This window comes from Juglans microcarpa x Juglans regia, chromosome 5D (genome assembly GCF_004785595.1).
Source record: "Juglans microcarpa x Juglans regia isolate MS1-56 chromosome 5D, Jm3101_v1.0, whole genome shotgun sequence".
NCBI classification, from domain to species: domain Eukaryota; kingdom Viridiplantae; phylum Streptophyta; class Magnoliopsida; order Fagales; family Juglandaceae; genus Juglans; species Juglans microcarpa x Juglans regia.
In genome coordinates this window covers 8,894,421-8,918,038 of record NC_054602.1, presented here as the reverse complement: position 1 = coordinate 8,918,038, position 23,618 = coordinate 8,894,421, and the positions used below count along the sequence as shown (strand labels likewise).

Here is a 23,618-nt window from a genome sequence, read left to right as displayed (position 1 = left end):
TTAATCCTTATTTTCATAAATATTTTTTTATGCAGATTTTGTTATGATATTCTAGGCTTGATAGAATGAATCAAAACTTCATGTAATTTGATTTCCTAAAGACTAAAAAAACTTGAGGTTTATCCCAAAAATCATTAAAGTTGCTTTCAAATTTGTTCATAACCTTCTCCAATACATAGTGGATGACGGAGAGAGAGAGAGAGAGAGATGGGGGATCAAGAGGAAAAAAGATAGGAAAAAATTCAGAAATTTTTAAGAAAGAACTATACAAGGCTCATATATAGTGGTAGGTGACCTTGGCTTTCTTGCAAGTTTGGGCTATGTTCTTTATCGTTGATGGTGTGAAGTTTAACATAGTTTTGACCAGGAGTGTTTCTTCAAATTAGAGCTTTCCCATGTCAAAGTAATTATAACACTACTACTAATAATGATAATAACAACAGTAGCAGAGTAATAATAAATAGATTATTAGCGAGCATAAAGGTGCTATCCAAGTATACAGGGAGTATAAACTTAAAACACCAAACTAAAAAGATCAAGAAAATCACGAAAACTAAAGTCGAGAAAATGTGTTTACAGCCATCCAATGATACAGAGATCTGGTGAGGTGAATTTACTCTCTTCGTAATCATGCCTTTGTGAATTTATTCTATCATCAGTGTTAGTATTCATCTCTAAAACTAAATTCATAGACAATTATAATGACTAAAACACAAAAAGGCCAAGGATATGACATAATTCACCTCAATAGTCAGTTAATCTTCGGAGGTATCAACAATTTTTGCCCTGAAGACGTCTACCAACCACATGATTTGGAGATTACAGCACAAAGAAGAGATCAGGTACTTCAATGCACTAAATAAAACGAAAGCCAACAAAAAGCCATTGCTCCCTTATCTTCAAATAAGAGAGCCACTCCAATTATCTTAAAACAAAAAATTAAACTCCATACACAAAGAAGCATATAGTAGACCTTACTGGTTAATTCCTGCTTGAACCAAATGAAATTCATGACAACACTATATAGTACAAAGACGCATGGCATACATGTAGGGCATGAACTCATTTTTAGTAGAGACTCCGTTCTCATTCCCCCCTCTATAAAAAAAACACTTACATAAGTCCCCAAAGAGATGATACTTTAAAACTATCATCAGCAGTACTAGTACCAAACGGTAAAATACAGAGAACTCTATATCCAGCATATATCGTGAATACTTAGGCATGGACTGCAGGTTCATCACCAGCCCTTTTAATAGTAGTTCTGGGCAAGAAGAGAACATTGACAGCCCCCAAGAAAATGGGGCCGAATCCCCTCCTTCCACCATCTTTGACGACATGAAGATCATATAAAATCATTTCATCCCCAAGAAAAAGGTCATATAAAATCATATAAATGTAGTGCAAAATTTTTCATACATGCATATATGATTAATATATATATGAGAGAGTGAACTCACGGAGATGAAGAACGTTCGGAGCAGAGGGAGAAAGGATCGACAACGGTGCGCCTGTGGAGGTGATGGAGGTCCTCTTTCACCTGAAACACCTCGTACGAACTTCAACATCTGCTTCACGAAGATGAACGGGTCACTTTCTCGGCAAAGTTTATGATATAAGCTTTGGGAAAAACAGGAGGAAACGGAGGGAAGAAATGAAGAGGAAGAAAGGGAGCGGAAGAAAGAAAGGGAGAGGAAGAATCGAAATGGGAAGTTAGGATTTGGGGGTTTCGGGGTGGAGAAGAAAGCAGAGAAGAGAGGGAAGAAAGAATGAAATCCCAGATTCAGGAAGAAAGAAAGGGAAAGGAAGAATCGAAAATGGATTTGAGGATTTCTGGATTTCTGGGTAAAGGAAGAAAGAAGAGAAGAGATGGAAGAAAGAACTGGTTTGCCAGATTCGGGAAGAAAGAAAGGGAGAGGAGATGAAGAAAGAAAGGAGAGGAATCGAAAATGGATTGGGGATTTGGGGATTTCAGGGTAGAGGAAGAAAGCAGAATAGAGAGGGAAGAAAGAACTGCTTTGCGTGCGAAAGAGTTTTTTCGTAATAAAATAACCGAATAGATGTTGAATAGTAGATCACCAAGTTTGAAGATAAATGAGACTTTACTGTAGCTGAAAGCTTCATATTTAAGTGAAAGGTGAATCCAATGCCGTGTATTTTAAGTGAAATTCATCAAATTATAAACATTGGACTCATTTGATGAGTCTAATGCCAGTGCTCTAAGTGGCTGACTAGTGAGGTGGGTTAGGCATTTGTATGAGAGGCAGAACCACCCACGTTGTAATACCCAGGGCCCAAGCTCACGAACCAGGCCCAGGCCCACAAAGAACCCAGCCAAGGAGACCACATGACGTCGTTTTCTGGTAAGTCTCTTTCCCCTTTGATCTTTTCTTCATCCCCGACGTCTGTTTCCCTTGTAGAAGAACAGATTAATATGGCCACTGAAAAACACTCTTCTGTTTTAGGAGTTCAACTCACCACAACAAACTCCTCACCTACAGGACTTTCAGAATCAAGATATTTGGATATGTAATCTATTTGAATTTTGAATCTTACAATATATAGGCTGTAAAGTAGGATTGTTATTTTCATACTCTATTTAAAGTCCTTGTATTACACAACTCAATATACAGAGGAAATTCAAAAATAGCTTATTTCTACATGTATCATAGAGCCCGACAAAGACCAACATCTGACCCCAAATGGCCTCCTCTTTCTCATCAACCTCTAATACTGCAGCTGCCCCGCCCACCCTTCCATCGCTCTCAAATTTATCACTGTCTACAAGTGTCAAACTAAATCATTCCAACTATCCCATTTGGAAAGCTCAAGCCCTACCATATTTGCGTGGCCAAGCTATTTTTGGCTATCTTAATGGTACTGTAAAGTTCCCTACCACATTCCTTTTTCATACACACCATTGAGAGATTGTGGATCTGGACCCAAAATACTTCCTTTTCAAACACCCATTTGTTTGGTTGAGTATACCCATCAAACAGTTGAATGATAAATAAATGGTTGTCAAATAAGTTAATAACCACGGCCTCCCCTCCATCACCTTCGCTTTGTTAGCATGGGTATTGAAAGTTATCACAAACACATTGTTCCCTGCTTCTTGGAATGTTGCTTGTTTACTTAGCCTCCATACCTTAGCCATCGTAGAGGCTAGAACCTCCTTCCCAATTTTTGCCTTTCCATACATACTTTCTCGATTACACTCATGTCACCTTTTTCTCTAGCAATAGCCACCATTCCACCTTTTATATTGATCTGTACATTCTCTTCCTTCATCAGCTTTAGATTACCCCATAAATCTTTTATCCCCTCCATTCCGCCACCCGAGTTCCCCTCCATTCGCGGAGGACACCATTAATCGCCCTTCTGGAAGTTACCAAAAGAATATTCCTTCACACCCCCTCTGTTTTCGAAAGTGAATAACAAAGAGGAGACTAGTGGATAGCTAGCTAGCTTTATTTTTTCTTTTATTAGTAAGTGGCGGTAACATTTGTGTTTGGGAACTAGAAGAGCCACTCTCTTCGTCAGAGTACAACAACGCTATGTGTCAAATTCATTAACTAATTATTAGTGAGATTTATAACTTTTTTAATTTTTTATAAAAAGTTAAATATATCGATTTATTTTAAATATTTTAATATATATTTTAATCTATTTCATACATTTAAATATATTTAAATAAAATTCATAAATTATTATTACGCTTCAACTCAAATAACACGGGATTCCAAGCGCAACCTAATATTATTCATTTTAAATAATTGGCCGTTCTGTAGCCGTTCCTTTCAGTTGTACCAATCGGATGCTCGAAAGAAGTTTGCAATTTCGGAAAGGCGATGTACGAGCAGGCGAAGTCTTAGAGCTCAACTTGCAAGTGAAAAATTCTAGTCATCATTTTCACTTGTTGAATATGTAATTTACATAATTTTTTCTCACTTGCAAGCGAGAGCTCAATTTGCAAGTAAAAAATTCTAGCCATCATTTTCATTTTATATAATTTACATAATTTTTTATTTTTATTTTTTTTCTCTTATTGAATATGTAGTATATGAATAATTAATAGAAGGATTTAATTAATTTAAGAAAAATAATATAAATAATTTATACAAAAATAAAAATAAATATGGTATGTAGTTTATGGTAGCAAAGTTCAATTTCTTCGCTTCTTCGCGAGAAAAATTATACCTTCTCTCTCCCAATGAACACCATTGAATAAAGCATGAACAAGAAGGGTTTGGCCATTTTGATGCGAACCAGAATGAGGCCGAACGATCGTACCAAGCTCTCTCTATCTCCTCTCTCTGTGAGTACGGTTAACTCAAATTTTGTTCCCATATCTTCCATTGCTTTTGGCTTGAACTTTGATTATGCGAAATTTTCGTTGAGTTATTGTGAATATTTTGGATTTCCTCGACGTACTCAATAACAGAACAAGATTAATTAAATGTTACAGAATTCTCAAGGAGATCCGCAAGGAAATCAATCCATTGGACGTATTATAAAACACGCACCGGTCGAAGGAAACGAAAAGCTCAGCACTGAAAGGTCTATACTTCATATACGATTCAAATGCTTGCTTTATATATGAAATACCTTATTTGAAGCCGCTTCTTATTGGTTAATTTTCTTCTTCTTCAGGGAATTTGAGCTTGTACGTGAGTCGATGCACTCGGCTATATCGATGAATAAAACAGAAGTTTTAGACGCGGTGCTTAATGATTTTTCTTCGGTCGGTTTCTGTAATATTATCGGTAAATGCATACTATCATGTTTGATGTAATGTTGGTTTCAATTCATGTCATGAAATTGTTAATGTAGGGTTATTTTAGCCTCGATTATGAAAACCGCCGGCGATTAATTCTAGCACTTGCGAAAGAGTGTGATCTTAATAGGACACAAGTCCGTGAACTGTTAAAGCAATATCTCGGGCTTGAGCTACCTAGCGGTGAGTTTTGCATCACTGTATAAATATTTTATCTTTAATCTTTTGTGAGATTTGAGTTGGAGTGGAAGCTTCTAGTTCAGGCGAGGATGCTCAATTTAGTGGGCTAGAAGAGGAAGGCCTGCTCTCAGCTTTCTATCGTATTGAGCGTAATTTGAGACATGCTCTCAAGCCGTTGTACGAGGTTCTCTTTGAGCGTCTCAACACACACCCTGGAGGGTTGAGGTTCTTGTCCATTCTTCGAGCAGATATTCTTTCCATTCTCACGTAAGGTTATGGTCCATGTGACACTCTATGTTCATATCATAATTCGAATGTAATACACAAGCTCTACATCTGCGAGGAATACCGATGACAAATCCTTAGGGTCCATGTGGTTTGATTCGCTAATATTTTTATTAACCAAAGAATCATGTTGGAAAATATGTTAAATTTCAGTAGCTGCTATCTTAAACAATTTACATGCAATTTGCAATTTTACAAAATTCCAACTTTTTTCCTGCGTACAAAATGCTAACTTGCTTATGATAAAAAATTTATTTTCTTTGGGAACTGGCCTTTATAAAAGAGCTTAAATTCAATTAGCTTTTATTAATAATAATCATATTACGTTTTTCAGATTCTAACACAAATGGTGAGTTCCAAGGTTAATGTTAAAAATAGTAGCAAGGAACTTAAAACATGATGAATTGATTCTTCTAAATATGCAGAGAGGAAAATATTGCATCTTTGCGAGCATTGGATTCCTATTTAAAGGAGAAACTTAGTACGTGGCTTAGTCCTGCTGCCTTAGAGCTTCACCAAATTACATGGGATGATCCTGCTTCTTTGCTGGAGAAAATCGTGGCTTATGAGGTAGTTTTCTCTTTGTTGCACTGCTTTCTGATTTCGATGATGCTTGGCATGGAATTCATTTTCTGTAATAATTTGTATAGGCAGTGCATCCAATCAGCAATCTTATAGATCTAAAGAGGAGACTGGGTGTTGGTCGTCGTTGTTTCGGATATCTACATCCGGCAATACCTGGTCAGCAATCCCTCAAGATCGGTGTTCATTGTAGTAGTTTATGTGTCTATTGTTTTGGCTTCTAGATCTGGGTTTCACATCCATGTGGCAATTCAGTTGTTTCTTTTAATTATGTAGTGTTTACTGGTTTTACCAGATAGGTGGATATGGGATACCCCAGCCTCTTGTTTTAGTATAAGTATCATAGTAGTTGTATGACAATAATTTCAGAACCCTTAGGGGTTGGCTCAAGTGGTAAAGGCCTTGGTCTTGGTGGTATGCTCCCTCCAGGTCTAAGGTTCGAATCCCACTGGTTGCAAACAATCTCTAGGGTTTGTCGGATGAAGGGATTTTCCCCTTGAATTACCCGAGGTGCACTTGCGGAAAACTCCTTACCAAGGGCCTGTGCACCCCCGGCATTAGTCTGAAATTGCATCATATAGACAATTACTATTACTGCAACTTCTTAGCTTTGCCAATTTACTAATAATCTGCTAATCCATTATTTACTGCTCGTTCTCTTAGTTGAGCTGTAATTGAACTTGGCTCAATTTTTACTATTTCAATTATGTTTCAACTTTAATTTAGTTTTCCATTCTTGATTTTACTAGCTTGCAAGTAGGTGTTCTAGTTGGTAAATGATGCTAGGTGTAATCCATGTATACTTCCTTTTACCGGAAGAGCTATCGCGCAAGACAGAGTTGGTTTCAGAATTAGAAAGAGTACTATCCTTTGAGGAGATTTCATGTCGCCAGAAGTCTAGAGCGTTGTGGTTGAAAGAGGGGATCGGAGTACTAAGTTCTTCCATAGAGTTGCTAACTCTCATAGAAGAACAAATACCATTGAAATGCTGAACATTAATAGTATGGAGTGTAAGGAGGCCCCTTTGATCTGTGACCATGTGGTGAAGTTCTATGAACAACTGCTTACAGAAGGTGAGAGATGGAGGCCAAAGCTGGATAACCTTGCTTTTGACACTATTGAGCCCTAGGAAGCCTCCTGGTTGGAGAGGCCTTTTGAAGAAGGGGAGGTGTTTGATGTAGTCAGATATATGGGGAAGGATAAAGCTCCAGGCCCAGATGGTTTTTCGATGAGCTTTTTCCAAGCTTGTTGGGAGGTGGTGAAAGAGGACATTATGAATGTGTTCCAGGAAGTATCTTTAGTTGGCAAGTTTGAGAAACGTCTAAATATTACTTTTATTACGTTGATCCCGAAGAAGGTTGGAGCAGCGGAGGTTAAGGATTTTCGACCCATTAGCCTTGTGAATAGGGTGTATAAAATTATTTCCAAGGTTCTTGCTAACAGATTGGGGACGATTTTGGGTAAGATCATTTCGAAGCCACAAAATGCATTTGTTAAGGGATGACAAATTTTGGATTCAGTCCTCATAGCGAATGAGGGACTGGATAGCAGATTAAAGGTGGGTTCCACTGGAATTATTTGCAAACTAGATATGGAGATAGATTATGACCACGTAAATTGGGATTTCCTCTTGTATTTGTTGGGGAGATGCGGCTTTGGGGCTAGGTGGCGTTCTTGGATTAGTTGGTGCATCTCTATAGCCAGATTCTCTATATTGATTCATGGCTGCCCTACCAGCTTTTTCAGCAGCTCTTGAGGTCTAAGGCAAGGAGATCCTTTGTCACCACTTCTCTTTGTTATCATTATGGAGGCCTTGAGTAGGATGATATCAACGGTGGTTACGCATGGTTTTGTGGCTGGTTTTTGACCCAAACAGGGGCATCATTACTTTGTCTCATTTACTTTTTGCAGATAACACGTTCTTATTCTGTGAGGCAGATAGAAACCAGTTGAGGGCAGTGAAGGCTTTGTTATTATGCTTTGAAGCAGTGTCAGGTCTGAAAATGAATTTTGACAAGTCAGAGTTAGTGCCAGTGGGGAACGTGAGCAACACTAGGCAATTAGCTAGTATTCTTAGGTGCAAGGTAGCTTCTCTCCCCATTACCTACTTGGGATTGCCATTGGGGCTGTCGTAAGGGCCTCATCCATATGGGATTCAGTCATAGGGAAGATAGAAAGGAAATTGGCAGGGTGGAAGATATTGTATTTGTCGAAAGGTGGCCTTTTGACTCTTATTAAGAGTACCCTCTCTAACTCACCGATATACTTCTTATCTATGTTCCAATTGCCTACCAGGGTAATGGCTCGGATTGATAAACTGTATCATGATTTCCTATGGGTGGGATAGGGGATGAATTCAAATTTCACTTGGTCAGCTGGGATAAGGTGTGTAGACCAATCTCGTCTAGTGGTCTGGGTATAAAAATTTGAGAACATTCAATCAGGCCTTACTTGGGAAGTGGCTATGGAGGTATAACAAGGAGCCCGAAGCGCTTTGGAAACTGGCGTTTGATTGTAAATATGGAAGCATGTGGGGGGGCTGGTGCACTGAAGAGATATCAGGGGTCAATAGTGTGGCAGTTTGAAAACACATTAGGAAGGGGTGGGGGGCGTTTAGTAGCCATTCTAAATTGGTGTTAGGAAGGGGTTCTCGCATTAAGTTTTGGAGAGACGGTGTGGGAATGAGGCTCTAAATGATGCATTTCCAGCTATTTTCCGAGTGGCACGTAACGAGGATGCTTCAATAGAGGATCTTATGACTTTATCAGGAAACCAAGTGCAGTGGAATGTCACGTTTAGTAGAGCGGCGCAAGATTGGGAAGTGGACACCTTTGAGGCTTTTTTTAGCCTTCTCTATTCTGTGAAGCCCAATAGACAGCAAGGTGATAGGATGTGGTGGACTCCAGCAGGTAAAGGCGCTTTCTCAGTTCGATCCTTTTATAAGTCTCTTTCCCAAGCCGCAAACATTCCATTCCCATGGAGGAGAATTTGGAGAAATAAGGCGCCTCCTAAAGCGGTCTTCTTTACTTGGACACCAGCGTTGGGGAGGATTCTGACGACTGACAATCTAAGGAAGCGTCGGATAGTTATATTTGACTGGTGTTGTATGTGTAAGAGATCTGGCAAGACATCTAGAGCCTTGTGGGTGGAAGTCTTTAGCCGGATTGAGCTATCCTTTGTTATGCCTGCTTCTGTGGTAGATCTATTGGCCAGCTGGACACTTCCAAGTGGAGTTCAACAAATCAAGGCGGTGTGGAAAATGATCCCGATCTGTATTATGTGGTGTATATGGCAAGAGCGCAATGATCGAACTTTCGAAAACAAGGAGCGGTCTCCAGAGGAACTTCGAACTCTATTTTTCAGCACTTTATTTCTATGGGCCATTGCTTTAGATTTTAATGGCCTGAATTTTCACGACTTTTTAGTTTCTCTTACTTCGACCTAGATAGGTCTTATCTCTTTTATATCATTTTGTGTATTTGGGCTTTGCCTATCTTTATTAATATATTATTGATTACTTATAAAAAATATATATATATACTTCCTATATACTTGGGCTATGCCTATTTTCAATAATTAAAATTTTATTCTTGCTTATAAAAAGAATAATTAATGCGGACTGAGGGTGAATTTTCATTAGGTGAACCCCTCATTTTCATTGAAGTTGCACTTCTGAAGAATGTGGCTCAAACAGTACAGGTTAGTTTTCTTTAACCTTATCTTACCCAATTCCACAGGTGAAGTTTAATTAACAATCTTTTTCATCTGATAGGAAGTTTTGTGGAATGAACCCCCAATACCTGAATCTGAGGCTACCTGTGCATTATTTTACTCTATATCATCAACTCAGGTATGATATTAATTTCTAGTTGAGTAATGTGGAAGTGTGTTAAAGATGTAATACTGATCTTTATGTGGTATTTTTTATCTCATGATGCTAGTTTGGCAAGACCGCTTCTTACCACATATGCGTACCTTATTTTAAGGGCTTTTTTTCCCTAATAACACTGCCATACCATTAGTTGGTTGCACCATTAATTTCTCTATAAGCTTGAAAGATTTTTCTTCATTTTGTTCGTGGTCTGCTCCATTTCTGAAAGATCTTTATACCTTTTCTGGTATAAAGATATGTAAGCATTGGAAATGGGATTTTATTTGAATTGGAAAAGAAAATAACAAATTTCATGAATAAATAGACATGGATGGTCTCAATTATATCTGTATTCTTTAAACTATCTACTGCCATTTATCAATCATATTGATTTAGTAGTCTACTTCCATATCCCTGATCTATGTAGTTCTGAAAATTTGCAGCCTGGCTTATCGGGGATCAACCTAGGGAAGTTTCTTATTAAACGTGTGATAACACTGGTGAAAAGAGACATGCCGCAAATATCTGTGAGTATTTCTGTAGTTTTGTTGACCTATATGAATGTGAAGATCTAGGAGCTGCTTCAAACAGATAGTTCCTGATACACAGATTTTTTTTACATCGATACACAGATTTTATTAAGATGAAATCATGTAGCATTAAATGTTATTATATTTTATATATGGCTAATTGGCTTTTTGATTCAGTTTTTTCTCGGTCATTGATGTTAATAGATCTTTTTTGGTTAATTATGAAAAGCTTATGGCTCTGTGCTCTCTCTCTCTCCCTTCCTTATTAATTGAGATAATATTTTTTAGAAATTTTGCCATACTAACTTTTATTTATTTTGGCTGAGCTAGTAACATTACCATAATTTTATCCTAAGTTTGTCCTTTTGTACAAGTAGAATATATTGCATATGCGATACTTGCAAAAAAAAAAAAAAAAAAAAGGCAATTAACCCAATTGGACGGGATGTGAGTTCAAATTTTATACGTCTTAAAGGTAGCTGTAAGTTTCACATGTTTAATCATTTCTCTCCAGACATTTGCAACTCTCAGCCCCATCCCTGGTTTCATGCAATGGCTCCTATCTAAATTGGCATCTCAATCAAAGTTTGCTGAAGCAGAAGATATGCCACAGTCATCAGCAGATAGATGTAGTTCCACTTTCCGGGAGAACATACTTGAACCAGAGGAGGAAAAGGCGCTTATGGATTCCTCTATGTAAGCTTCTTGTTCATTCCAGTATACCTGTTGGTAGAAATGATACCCTATCATCAAGTCAATAAAAATGTCTTGCTCTGGAGATTAGAAATGCGTTTCGGTCCATATTTAGTTGTTGATCTTTTCTTTCCCTGTTTTTAATTCTCTTTCTTTTCTTTTCTGGCAAAATTATCCTCCTTTTATTAGAAGGTAACTGGTTGAGATTTTCATTTGTGTCTAGACATGAAATAAATTATGTGAACCTCTGAGCGTTTGCACCCTGTAAACCTGATTTCTTTCTTTCTCCTTTCTTTAATAATATCTTTTACCTATTAAAATAAAAATGAGCCACATTACATTTAGATAGAAGGAAGACGAAACTTTTGGAACTGTTTGTGGAGCTGTCAGGCCACCTTCAACAAATTATTGGTATTTAGCACTAATAAGTATGGATTTGTGATCTTCCAAAACAAAGTGATTGTACATGTGAATTGCTTTTCCTAGAGTCCTTGGGTCAATCAATAGGAAAGAGCCTGTGTCTGGCTCATCCTCATAATTTAGCATTAGCTCTCCCGCTTTTCATCATATGTTTTGAGTTACAGGGGTATTGCAGCTGGGACAAATGGCATGGAAGTGATGTTGAGTTTGCTGACTTCAACAAACCATGAGTGGACCAATTCGGCTGAGTTTCTTTCCATATTAAAACCCCCTTTAATGCGACTGTGTGCCAGGTAAATCATAAACATCACCTGGGAGTGAGATCTGAGTGATGAGATCTGGAGTGCTGGACAAAGCTCTCTCTATTACGCATTGCGTTGAAATACAATTAATAGATACATGTTTTCTGTTGACAGGTACTTTCTGCAAGAGAAGAAAAGAGGAAAAGCTTTGGATTCTGTTGCAAATTTCCACTTACAAAATGGAGCGGTATGTCTCGTAAACTTCTAGGCATTGACTTGTTTTTTGGGTGAAACTGACAGTGACATGGGTAGATCTTCACTTAGATGTAGGGTGGGATATGTTTTAGGTGATGTGTAATTCCCATATTGGTTAATTGATGAAAGGAGAAACATTTTTAAACAGCAACAAATAAGCTGTACTCAAGGGATCGGATGTTTTGTATGACCGACCAAAAACAGCATGTTCCCCAAGTTGGAAATTTCCTTTCACTTATTGTAGAATTTCTTCAATTCGACAGATGATTGAAAGAATTAATTGGATGGCAGACCGATCAGAAAAAGGTCTTCATCAAAGTGGGGGCATAATGGTAAACTATGTATACCGGTAACCTCCCTCATCCTTCTGCCTCTCTCTCTCTCTCTCTCTCTCTCTGTGTGTGATTATGTCTTCAATTCTCTGGAGGAAAGACACGTCCTTCATCAAGTGGATTCCTCATATGGCTTCCATGATATGAAAGACCTGCTTCCAACCTTAATACAGCGACCATAAATAGTCATGAAATTTTGGGGGAATACCTGCCTAAATATACAATAAAGAAGACTCAGGCGTTTATGGGTATCTGCTTAAGTTGTTTTTAGGACCAAACATCATCTAGTAGGTTCTAGTGCATGAAGTCCCAATATTAACTTCAATGTGAATTCTGATCTTAAATAAGATTATGTTGAACATTGAATCGCAGGCCAGAGAATATCGAAGAGTTTGCTCAGTCATATTTCAGCAAAGGGCATATCCGTGCTTCAGCCGCCCTCCATCAGTATGTTCAGGTAATATGTTGTGCAGGAAAGTTTACTCAAGTATGAGTTGATACTGGACATGAAACATCTTTGTGCACATGTGTACTTACATGCACAGATGGAGTGAGAGCAAGCAAAGCAAACCCGCATGCTCGAGATTAAGCCTTTTATTTCTTGTATTTTTTATATCCCTTATTTAACTCTGGTTTGCAGCCGTTGAAGGAAAATGAACAAAGAACGGATTCGGAGGCTTGCTGAAGAGATTATGAGTATATTTTTGTTTTGAGGTATAGATGAGTCTTTGTTAGCGTTGAGGAGAATATTAGCAAATTTATTTCCTTGAATAACAGACTCATCTAAAAAGCAGCCAATGGTTTAATATTTTGCCATTGACCAAGACTTGGTGGAAGACATTTGCATTGCTTCCCCATTATGTAAATAAATGTCTTAAGTGTGTATATACAATATATGTATGGACATCAAGCAGCTATTAATAGTAATCAATCAAGTTCTCTAAAATCCTTAGATATATTACATTGATGTCACATTGCTTAACAACATCGCATTCACGTCTTAGAGAAGCAGGTGTAGTGATCAATTACTTCTCACTGTCTGCATGACTGGTTTCCAAGACATAATCCCTCATGAGTCTCGTGTTAGATTCATTCACCATCTGCAATAAATTTAACAGAGAAACCAAATGCCCACATATCATGGGAACTGGATTTTGAGAATAATACAAAAGGATTTTGCTAGAAAAGAAAAATGTTCAATTGGGTTGCTGACCTTATCAGCTAGCCGCTTCAAGTTGTCCCATTCAAAATCATTTTTGCAATAAGCAGATCGAACCTAATTAAGACAACAGAATGCCTAAATGATGTTAAAGAGCTGGTGAATAATTAGACAACTAAAACCATCACAAGTAATTTAATTTACTCACCTCCAAGATGCGAAGAGCTGTCGTGCAGTTGCCATAGACGACGACATGGGGATGCCCATAGATTGAATCAAAAGTCATGAATATTGTCAAAAGGTCAGGTCTTATATGGTAAAAATACACATCATATACAGCCATTCTCTATGCAAGTTTTACACTTGGCTTGCTCGGTGCACAAAGAAAAAACATGAATACAGGACATGTTACAATGTATATAACTTGTAACTGGAACTCTATTCATCATTAACTCACCTAAACTCTTATGCCTTGAAGATTCTCTCATCAAACTGGCACAAAACTTGTCTCCATCATTTAAAGAGTGGCTATTCAAGAATTCCATCAACTCCTCATATGCCTCCGGGTTATAGCTCTGCTCCGGCAAACAACTGGTTATTGATAAAATCGTCCAACACAGTGAATTAACCAACCCAACAGGCTATGTTATATGTACTGTCAATCATTCTTCAATCCTTAATCAAACACAAACAGTTTTAATTTGTAGGATAAAATACATTTATACTCTTCAAAGGCCGAATGCCTTACAACCAAACTACCAAAAACTAAAAAATAGTACCGTTGCCCAACTAAGTGAAACATAGCCATTTTCAAAACTTTATATAAGCACTTGAGGTAACGTCTTGCTTAGGGTTTCTTACAAATGGCATCGTTTAAGGCGATGAAAATCGCCATAATATGCGAAGGTTTTGAAGGCGATTATAACCGTCTCCTCAGAGCCTCTAATCATTGAAAAGAGAACATACAAATTCAACTCAACCAAGCGATTAAGCAAGCATCATTAACTGAATATTGAGAAGTGAAAGCTAGACAAAGAATGTAAAAACATGGGGGCGAGGGCGTGAGGAGAGGAACCTGAAGCTGTGCTGTGACAATGCTCACTGCAATGTAAGTGAAGAAATTATGGAGGTTTTTTGCCGCTTTTGCTTCTGGTGATGCTTCTCCAAATCCTGCAATCAAATACAAAATCCAAGACTTATACACAGCGTATAGTCATATGCCTACACCCAAACACCCATCGAAGTTTATGTATATATGTGTCTGTATAATATAAATAAATACTCACCAGGGACATACATCTTTTGGCAATGCAAGCGAGTGGATTGAGAGCTCCTTGGCCTGCATGGCCAGGAAGGATAAGTTTTCTTGTTGCCGGATTTCAACGGGGAGAAGTAAGGGAACTGAGAAAGAGGGAGAACTGCAGTGGACTCCATAGATGGTATCGGAGCAGTGGCGGAGACTATTGCCTATTGGGATTGGCAAGCCCAAGAATACTCTAATATCTCAAAAAAGAAAATATCTCCCGGTTCAGCTTCAGTGTGCAGAAAATATCTCTGGGCCTACACGGAAAGGTCCAACTGCCAAACCTTTTCTTTCAGGGAATTTCACGTTCACTGCGGAGACCGTCTGTCCGTATCTTCCTGCGTTCATTCTAGGGGTGGGCTCCTACTCCGGAGTCGGAGTTGTCATTTCCGACCTCCGACTCCGACTCTGAAAGTAGTCGGAGTCCGATTCCGATCGGAGGTCGGAGCCCCGAACTCCGAACGGAGGTCGGAGCTCCGACTCCGAACATAATTTCCGAACTCCTCACAAAATTTTGTTTTTTTTTATTATTATTTAAATTTTATTGTTCAATTTCGTTTCAGATAGCGAGCAACATATATATTTTTTTAAAAAGTGAAACGATCTACAAATATTTGGTTTATTCAAGAGTTTTCAATAATTTAAATATTCATTCTGATTTTGTTACTGAATTTTGATTATATCTTTAATTTGTTTTATGTCCGCCTGAAATTTAGCATTAAAAGTGCTCATGACTCATGAGTTGAAAATTACATAAATTTAAAATTTTATAAAAAAGAATGATGGTACGAATTTCTATAATTCGATTAATTTCAGTTAGATAATAAATTCTAAACGTTTGAGAGAGGATGAATAAGTACTAATAGAAATTATAGAATAAAGAGTACTTATCTCACGTCTTTGCTCGGGATATGACTACATAAATATAACTATATAAATAGTTTAAAAAGTAAATAACATGTATGATGTAGCCATAAGTTATAATAGTCTCATTATTAACGTAATAACAATATGACTATAATTTGAAATATAACTACAATTGGATTAAACACGGATTTCAGTCAAATAATTTTTGTTCCATTGGTCATGCCTGAAATGAAGATAGAAAGTAGCAATCAATAGATGAAAAAAAATTGATAATAAAAAATTGAATACAGTAAAAGAATAATTTGATTCTTACCAAGAAAGGAGGTTCTCCCAACTCCATCCCAACTCTCAAGTAGCGTCCGTTCCAGGCTCTCAATCATCGGTAATTATGTTAGGGTTCACAATTAGATCTATAAAATCATAAAAATTAGAAGTTAGAAACATTAAAAATAATTAAATCATCATTTAAAAGCATATAAACTTACCCGATTCAAGCCTACAGCTCTCGGCATCAACGCCAACGGTATCTAGTCCAATAGGCGTTTCACTTATCCAATTCTGTGTGCAAACGAGGGCCTCCACGGTTGACGGTGACAATGAACTCCGATAAGCATCCAACACGCGACCTCCAGTGCTAAATGCCGACTCTGAGGCAACTGTAGTGACATGAATGGCTAGCACATCTCGGGCCACACGGGAAAGGACTGGATACTTGGTGGAATTAACTTTCCACCAAGTTAATAACTGAAATACATCACTAGGTGCCTCGACAGCTTCCATAAAATATCGTTCAACCTCAGATATACAATGCATAATATTCCTTGTTGACATGAGTTGATGATACTGCTGTATAATACGATTGCCTCTAACCCCTACAGATGGGTCAGTATCACCTGAGGAAACTGTCAATCCTGTCAGCCTCGAATGTGAGGAGCTACCAACTGCGGATGAAGGCTGAGCACTAGTACTGTAGTGATGATATAAGTCATCAACATCACTTTTTAGCAATTTAATAAACTCTGCAGCCTTCACTGCCCCGAGGACGGAATTTACCCAAAATTCAAGAACGGCCAACTTAACTCGGGGGTCAAGGATCACAGCCACAAATAGCAATCTATTTATCTTCTCAATATTCCCCCAATATTTATCATATTTGATCTTCATCCTCGTAGCCATAGCAGATAACAATCCAGCAGAGTCAGTACAACTATTTTCCAACTGGAAGTGAAGCTCTGAGAGCTCGTTGAAAAATGAGTTCGCAGTCGTATATTTGGATCCAGATAGCCGCATGGTTATCTCATAAAAAGTTCTTAAAAATTCAACAAAATAACTCACACTGGTCCAATCATGTGCGTCCGGCGCACCGAGCCCCTGTCCTGCTGGCTCCAACAAAGCATACCTCATGCCCCCATCCTCGACCTCCATCCGCTCGAATGCTTTTTGGTACTTCTGTGCCACATCCAACATCATGTATGTAGAATTCCATCGAGTCGGAACGTCCAAGCACAGCATACTAGAACATTCAATCTTCAGATCTTCTGCTATTGCCTTAAACTTGGCAAGCCTTTGAGGGGAACCCCTCACATATCGTACAATGTTGCGGACTCGGGTTATGGAATCATGAACCTCTTTTAATCCCTCAACAACTATGAGGTTAATGATATGAGCACAACATCGAACGTGAATAAACTCGTGGGCCCGAATGACATCATCTCTCACCGTCGTGTTCCGCTTAGACCAATCAATTGCTATTTCATTCGCACTGGCATTGTCAACTGTAATACACAGCACTTTTTGAATTCCCCAGTCCTTTAAACAATCATCCATCTTCGCCCCAATGGATGCACCTTTATGATCCACAATTTCTTTAAAATCAATAATTTTTTTATGCAAAATTCACTCACTGTCAATGTAGTGTGCTGTGATACACATGTAGCAGACGTTCTGTATGGAAGTCCTTGTGTCAGTCGTAAAAGACACTCTCTGGCCAGTGGTAATAAACATCTTCCTCATCTCCTCCTTGTCCTTCGCATGCCTCTTCATATAATCTCGCATCACTGTATACCGTGATAGAATGAGAAATCGTGGCTCAACAAAATTTAGAAACTTTCGAAAGCCTCTTTTCTCGACTGTGGTAAATGGCATCTCATCAGTAATTATCATCTCTGCAAGCATGTCCCTCAACATCTTCTTATTGTATTGAGGAATGACCAATTTCTTAGTCTGTGTACCATCAGTGGCTGTAGAAGTTTGGTAACTGAGGTTGGTCTGATCAGTGGCTTGCAATCCCTTCGCTATCTTATATCGTTGACAACCATTTAGATGTGCTATTAACACACTGGTACCTTGCTTCTTCGAATGGCATCCACAAAGTGATCCACAGTAATGACATCTTGCTACTGGGTTCGCAATTTCACCAGGAATTTTGGTGAAATGCTCCCATGTCCACGACCTCTTTTTAGAAGGTCGTGGTGGTTGATCTTGCTCAATGGGCATCTCTTCCTCTTCGTTGAACATATCCTCATCCTCTATATCAACTGGGAGTGGGAGTCGACTACTCGCACAAGATGTAGCTCCTCTAGATGTAGCTGCTCTAGATGTAGCTGCCCTAGATGTGGCTCTAGGGGTGGAAGTACCCACCGGTGTAGGAGTTGTAGCATTGGCATCCGCCACATTCCTTTGTGGACGATCATCTCCACTATGTCTAGGATCCATATCACAATCAATGAAGCTGAAAAAATTAAATTAGAAGTAAAAAATTAGTTTAAAAATAAACTAGGCTATTGTATTATACAATAGGACATGTATTATTGTATCATAATATATTATTGTATCGATGTATTATTACATCGAGGTTCGGTTGACTTGCGCTCGACTCAGCGGAACCCATCCAGAGAGGTTCGCTCGACGTGCGCTCGACGTTCGCTCGAGCGGAACCCATCCAGAGAGGTTCGCTCGACGTGCGCTCGACGTGACACTCGAGCAGAACCCATCCAGAGAGGTTCGCTCGAAATGCGCTCGACATGGCGCTCGAGCAGAATCCATCCAGAGAGGTTCGCTCGACGTGCGCTCGACATGGCGCTCGAGCAGAATCCATCCAGAGAGGTTCGCTCGACGTGCGCTCGACGTGGCGCTAGAGCAGAACCCATCCAGAGAGGTTCGCTCGACTTGTGCTCGACGTGGCACTCGAGCAGAACCCATCCAGAGAGGTTCGCTCGACTTGCGCTCGACGTGGCGCTTGAGCCAATGTTCAATACAACGTGCGCTCGACACCTCGCTCGAGCGCAAGTCTGCAATACAATGTAAAATTCAGGGTTTTGAGCGCCGTGTTGGGACTATATTGAATATTCAATACAACCAATTCACAAAAATCACAACTACTGGCTCCAATTCATAAGAGACGTGCTTGAATTAAATTTAGGGCTCATAAATTTAGAGCTCACCGTAGGTGGAAGCTGAATAGAGGAGCAACGAGGAACGGCGGCACGGAGGAGCAACGACGAACGGCGGCACGCTGGCACTAGGACGGAAGACGAGAGAGAGAAGGGATGGTTTAGTCACTGGGACGGGAGACGCGAGAGAGAAGGGAGAAGGAAGAAGAAGAAGAACTGGAGAAGGAAGAAGAAGGGGGGGGGAACGGGAACGTATAAGGCTCATGAGTCTTCCTTAGGAAGATATATGAAACGACGCCGTTCCATATTAAGTGGAACGGTGTCGTTCAATAATTTTTTTTTAAACCCAGTTGTAAAACGACGTCGTTTTACAGCTGGGTTTAAAAAAAAATTCGGAGTCGGAGTCGGAGCTACATGGAGCTCCGACTCCGACTCCGCTTCCGAATCACTAGTCGGAGTAGTTCCGAATTCCGACAACTCCGACTCCGTCGGAGTCGGCGTCGGAGCGGAGGTCAGACGGAGTCGAAATTCTCGAAATTTTGCACACCCCTAGTTCATTCTGCCTTTTGGGTTCATTCGGCTGGCATGATCTACTAAATATTTATAAAAAAATTATAAAACAAGTTAATATAATATAATTTGATGCGTTAAATATGTTTTTCTATTATAAATAAATTTGACGTATTATATTTAATAACTTTAATTTATTAATATTTTTTGACAATTTTTTTTTATAGACTTATGTTTCGTTTAGAATTTATCAATTCAGTTCAGTCTAATTTTAAAATAAGTCTAACATTCAAATACCAAACTTTCAAATCATTAAACTCATCTCAATTCAAAATCTCTTTACATGTAGGATATACAACCTTTTTTTCAGCTTAACACATCTTTACACATGGGACCCACAATATTTTTTAACTTCATATAAATATATTTTAACTCATTTTAACATTCAAATACATTTAAACTCATCTTAAATGGATCCTATAAAATTTATTCCATTATCTCAACTCGCCGTTATTCATAAAGAATTCAATCTCAATTCAACTTAACATTCAAACGGATTCTTAGTACTCCCGACTTGTTACATAACATTGTACTTGCGCTATTTTTTTTATTTGGTAAAAAAAAAAGATGCTTACTAATATTGTTCGTAATTTGATACGTAAACTTATCAATTTATTTCCACCAAATCATTTTGCAAATTTATGTATAACAAAAATTTCATGCACAATTATTTTGATATATTCTTTGTGCACTCTATTAATATGATTGATTGCGTCATTTTTTTAATATAAAATAACTGTTTTAACTAATCATATTAATAATATATATAAAAAATATATAAAAATATTCTATATAACAAAACTTTATATATAATAAGTTTGGGAAAGACGAGAGTTGAGAAAGAATATTCGGCGTAGAGAGAGAAAGCGAGAATGGCCGAAGTCTGTCGCTTTACCATGGACCTTAGGTGGCGAACCTGGTCTGCATAGTTAGGCTTCCTGGGCCTTGTTAGTTAGCCCAGGCCACAGGCCCATACGTAATAGGGTTTCGGAGCAAAATTTTTGAGAGAAATAAAAGTCATAGGGTAGTGATATTCTGAGAAGGACGACCGGTGAAGGAAGATGCATGAATTCAGAGCAAAATACAGCGTATCCAGAATTTAATGTTTCTCCTTATCCTCCAGAGCAGGAGTTTGGGAAGACAACACCTTGATATTACTACTTGATTCCACCACCCCAAAATACTTACATTTTTTTTTTTATCTAAAAAATAAAATATAATAGTTGTTGAAAAATGATAGTGTACTATCATTTTGTATTTTGTATTTTTTTTATGAGAACCTCTCTAATGCAGGGTCTTTCGGATCCATCTTTACAGAATAAATTTCGATTTCGTACACCGCATCCTATCATTTGTACTTGATAATGAATATTGTTTTTTTTAGATTATGCCTTCCTTAGTTGTGACAAAAGGACTCGTGTCAGAAATCCCAGATGCAACATCTTCATGAAACATCTCATCTCATTTCATCTCATCTCACTTCATCATTACAACTTTTCCAAATCCCCACATAAAATAAAATAAACAATTCAAATTTTTCAAATTCTAAAACAAAAATAATATTAAAAAATATATTCTAACAATATTTTATTTAATTTTTTAACTTTAATCTTATCCCATCTCATCTCTAAAAACAAACGAGCCCTGAATTATCTTGGCCCTGTTAATAGACAGTGTAATTACTTAATTGTTTTTATTGGGTTTTAGTAGCCGAGACATCTATTTCTGACAAGAACTAGCTCGAGTTGGAGGATCAGTGGATTCCATGTCACAGTGCACATCGTTTTCTCTAAAAAAGGAAATCTTTTTAGCACCAAAGATGCAGACAGACAAAATCTGCGGGATGTTTTAGGTCTAATGCAGCCATCACAATTTACAAACTCCCCTTTCTTGTGGCAATTTGGGCCCTAATTTCTTCACATCCATTATCAAAGTTATCGAATCAAACACATATAATGCATATAATATACATATATAGTTAATGGTTGCTTGATTTCATAAGGTGGTGTCAAACAGTGCACTGAAAAGACTCTCATCTTCCCCTTGAATTATTATTCAATTCAATGTGATTACATCTTTGGTCCCACATAATGTTATGATCAAATCATCAACGAAGATAAACAACTTGGCGACATCATCATCATGCTTTATATAATGAAAAACATGAAAAAAAAAATCACAATGATTTAATGGATGATAGAAGTACAGTGGAAAAAGATCTTTAGTTTTGTCCTCTAATTTTGTATGGACACCGTGCATTGAAGCATTAGATAACGATGTGTTTGAACCATCTCCATTTGTTTGGCACATGGAGAACTAACACATATCGGAGACCGAATACCTTAAGTGGAAAATTTGTTTTCGTAGATTTGATGAGTTGAGATTAAAGTTAAAAGTTAAATAAAAATATTTTTAGAATATATTCTTTTAATATTATTTTTATTTTAGAATTTAAAAAAGTTAAATTATTTATTTTATTTTATGTGAAAATTTGATAAATTATAATGATTATATGAGATAATATGAGATGAATTAAGAAGAATTATGAAAACAAATGAGGTGGAAAGTTGGATTAAAATTTTTAAAAAATATTGTTGTTAAGCTAGTTTTTCTTTTTTTGTTTTTTTTTTCCGAATGCTTAAATAAAAAACTCTTTCAAAATATACCATATCAATTAATGTAGTTGAAAATGATTTGGACGATAGCCAACTTTTATGCTTTGCCTATCAGAATATTCTTAAATTATAATTTAAGTAATATTATATACAATCTTAAAATATACAAATTTCACCACCTTTATTTAAAAAAATTAATATCCATTCTAAAAAGTTGACTTTTTATTTAAAGTGAATCTTAGATTTTTATATTTTTTTAGAAAAAAAATGTATGAGATTTTATCTAATATTACTCTTAGCATTTTAAACTTAGATTTTATTGATAATAAAGGAAGAAAATTTCGTGCCAACTTTTTAAACTTATCGTGGCAAAATCTCAAACCATAACACGATTTATTAACATAACGGATCGTGTCGTGTCAATCCGTTTTGATCCGTATATATAAATGTGTTGAACAGATTTAAAATTAACTCGTTTAACCCAGTTAAGCTTAGCATAATTTTATATAAATGTTAAATTTACAACATCTATAAAAATATAAAACTAAATTACAATCCAAACAACAAAAATATTGAAATTAAAATCTCAATAATTTTATTTTTAGTTATAAAGGTATAATTGTAACTTTAACTTTATTAATGGATTATAACAGATCAAAATAAATTGACCCGTTATCAACCTATTAAACAATCGTATCTTAATAAGTCAATTTACTTTTATCATATCATATTCATATTGAATTAACGGATTCTAAGACACCCTGCTCCCATCTCTCCGTCTCTCTCTCTCCACACAACACTTTTATTTTTCTTTTTATTATATTTTATTTTATTATTTTGGCTTCACTCACCTATCCAAAACGTCACCCGGACTCACTTCATCCATCATCTCACGCCTCACAAACGAAACGGACTATATTTAAATACTTACATAATATAATATAATTTAAAATATAGACTTTAAAATCTAAATATCATAAATTAAATTTTACAATTTAAATAATGTGAATGGTTACACGCTATATTGATAATAAAATAACTCATTTATTTATTATAAAATATCAAAATATTTACTATTTTTTAATAAAAAGAATGTATTCACATATTAAATGGGCATATTTATGTTTGAATAGTGCTACATGTAAATATAATTTTAGGGACAATATTATATGTATTGAGTATCCGTCTCATTCTATCAATTTGTTCATCTTTAACTCCAATTTTGAATTTAAATTTTAAAATTTTTGTCATTTCAATAACTAACACTTCATCATGTATAGTTATGCACATAAAATTACCAATATAAATAACCTTTTCTATTATGTTTTTATAAAAAAAATATACTATTGTAATAAATCTTATATAAAAGGTTAGTGCTATTATGCTACTTCTTTACATAAAAACTTGATGTGCTACTGGGTGCAAATAGTAATTTTTTTTATTGTTTTATTTTAAACATTTTTAAATATTTTTAAAAATAAAAAAATCAAAATACTAACTAATTTTCTTTATTATTAAATAATTTTTTTAAAAAAATTAAATATA

The 23,618-nt window shown here is 36.8% G+C and overlaps 2 protein-coding genes across 4 annotated transcripts; one reads left to right on the top strand and one right to left on the bottom strand.

The window, feature by feature from the left end:
* The first annotated feature begins 4,181 nt into the window (after positions 1-4,181).
* Positions 4,182-13,110, top strand: LOC121264250 (malonyl-CoA decarboxylase, mitochondrial). 2 transcript variants are annotated; one of them, XM_041167352.1, is made up of 16 exons: positions 4,188-4,318; positions 4,469-4,560; positions 4,654-4,744; positions 4,834-4,960; positions 5,041-5,224; positions 5,668-5,812; positions 5,893-5,983; positions 9,465-9,523; positions 9,597-9,674; positions 10,139-10,222; positions 10,740-10,921; positions 11,503-11,631; positions 11,755-11,827; positions 12,099-12,184; positions 12,540-12,635; positions 12,806-13,110. In XM_041167352.1, coding segments are annotated over exons 1-16 (1,602 nt in total). In that variant the 5' UTR covers positions 4,188-4,234; the 3' UTR covers positions 12,807-13,110. The 2 variants fall into 2 exon arrangements, with proteins under 2 accessions (XP_041023285.1, XP_041023286.1); XM_041167351.1 differs by lacking the exon at positions 12,806-13,110 and having other exon boundaries at positions 4,182-4,318; positions 12,540-12,799.
* LOC121264251 (chaperonin-like RBCX protein 1, chloroplastic) lies at positions 12,995-14,931 on the bottom strand. 2 transcript variants are annotated; one of them, XM_041167353.1, is made up of 6 exons: positions 14,613-14,898; positions 14,402-14,496; positions 13,784-13,901; positions 13,535-13,551; positions 13,381-13,443; positions 12,995-13,267 (listed from the first exon to the last, which is right to left on the bottom strand). In XM_041167353.1, the coding sequence occupies exons 1-6, from the start codon at positions 14,758-14,760 to the stop codon at positions 13,193-13,195; spliced, it is 516 nt and encodes a 171-aa protein (XP_041023287.1). In that variant the 5' UTR covers positions 14,761-14,898; the 3' UTR covers positions 12,995-13,192. The 2 variants fall into 2 exon arrangements, with proteins under 2 accessions (XP_041023287.1, XP_041023288.1); XM_041167354.1 differs by having other exon boundaries at positions 13,199-13,267; positions 13,535-13,589; positions 14,613-14,931.
* Between the last annotated feature and the right edge of the window lie 8,687 nt (positions 14,932-23,618).

What these genes read in the sequence shown, in the direction of transcription:
- LOC121264250 (XM_041167351.1), top strand. Translation starts at nt 4,235, where the DNA reads ATGAACAAGAAGGGTTTGGCCATTTTGATGCGAACCAGAATGAGGCCG. An exon ending in TGCTTAATGATTTTTCTTCG is followed by an intron (nt 4,745 to 4,833) that starts GTCGGTTTCTGT and finishes TTGTTAATGTAG; the next exon opens with GGTTATTTTAGCCTCGATTA. An exon ending in CGGGCTTGAGCTACCTAGCG is followed by an intron (nt 4,961 to 5,040) that starts GTGAGTTTTGCA and finishes CTTCTAGTTCAG; the next exon opens with GCGAGGATGCTCAATTTAGT.
- LOC121264251 (XM_041167353.1), bottom strand. Translation starts at nt 14,760, where the DNA reads ATGGAGTCCACTGCAGTTCTCCCTCTTTCTCAGTTCCCTTACTTCTCC. An exon ending in CCAAAAGATGTATGTCCCTG is followed by an intron (nt 14,497 to 14,612) that starts GTGAGTATTTAT and finishes ATTTGATTGCAG; the next exon opens with GATTTGGAGAAGCATCACCA. An exon ending in TGAAGCGGCTAGCTGATAAG is followed by an intron (nt 13,268 to 13,380) that starts GTCAGCAACCCA and finishes AATTTATTGCAG; the next exon opens with ATGGTGAATGAATCTAACAC.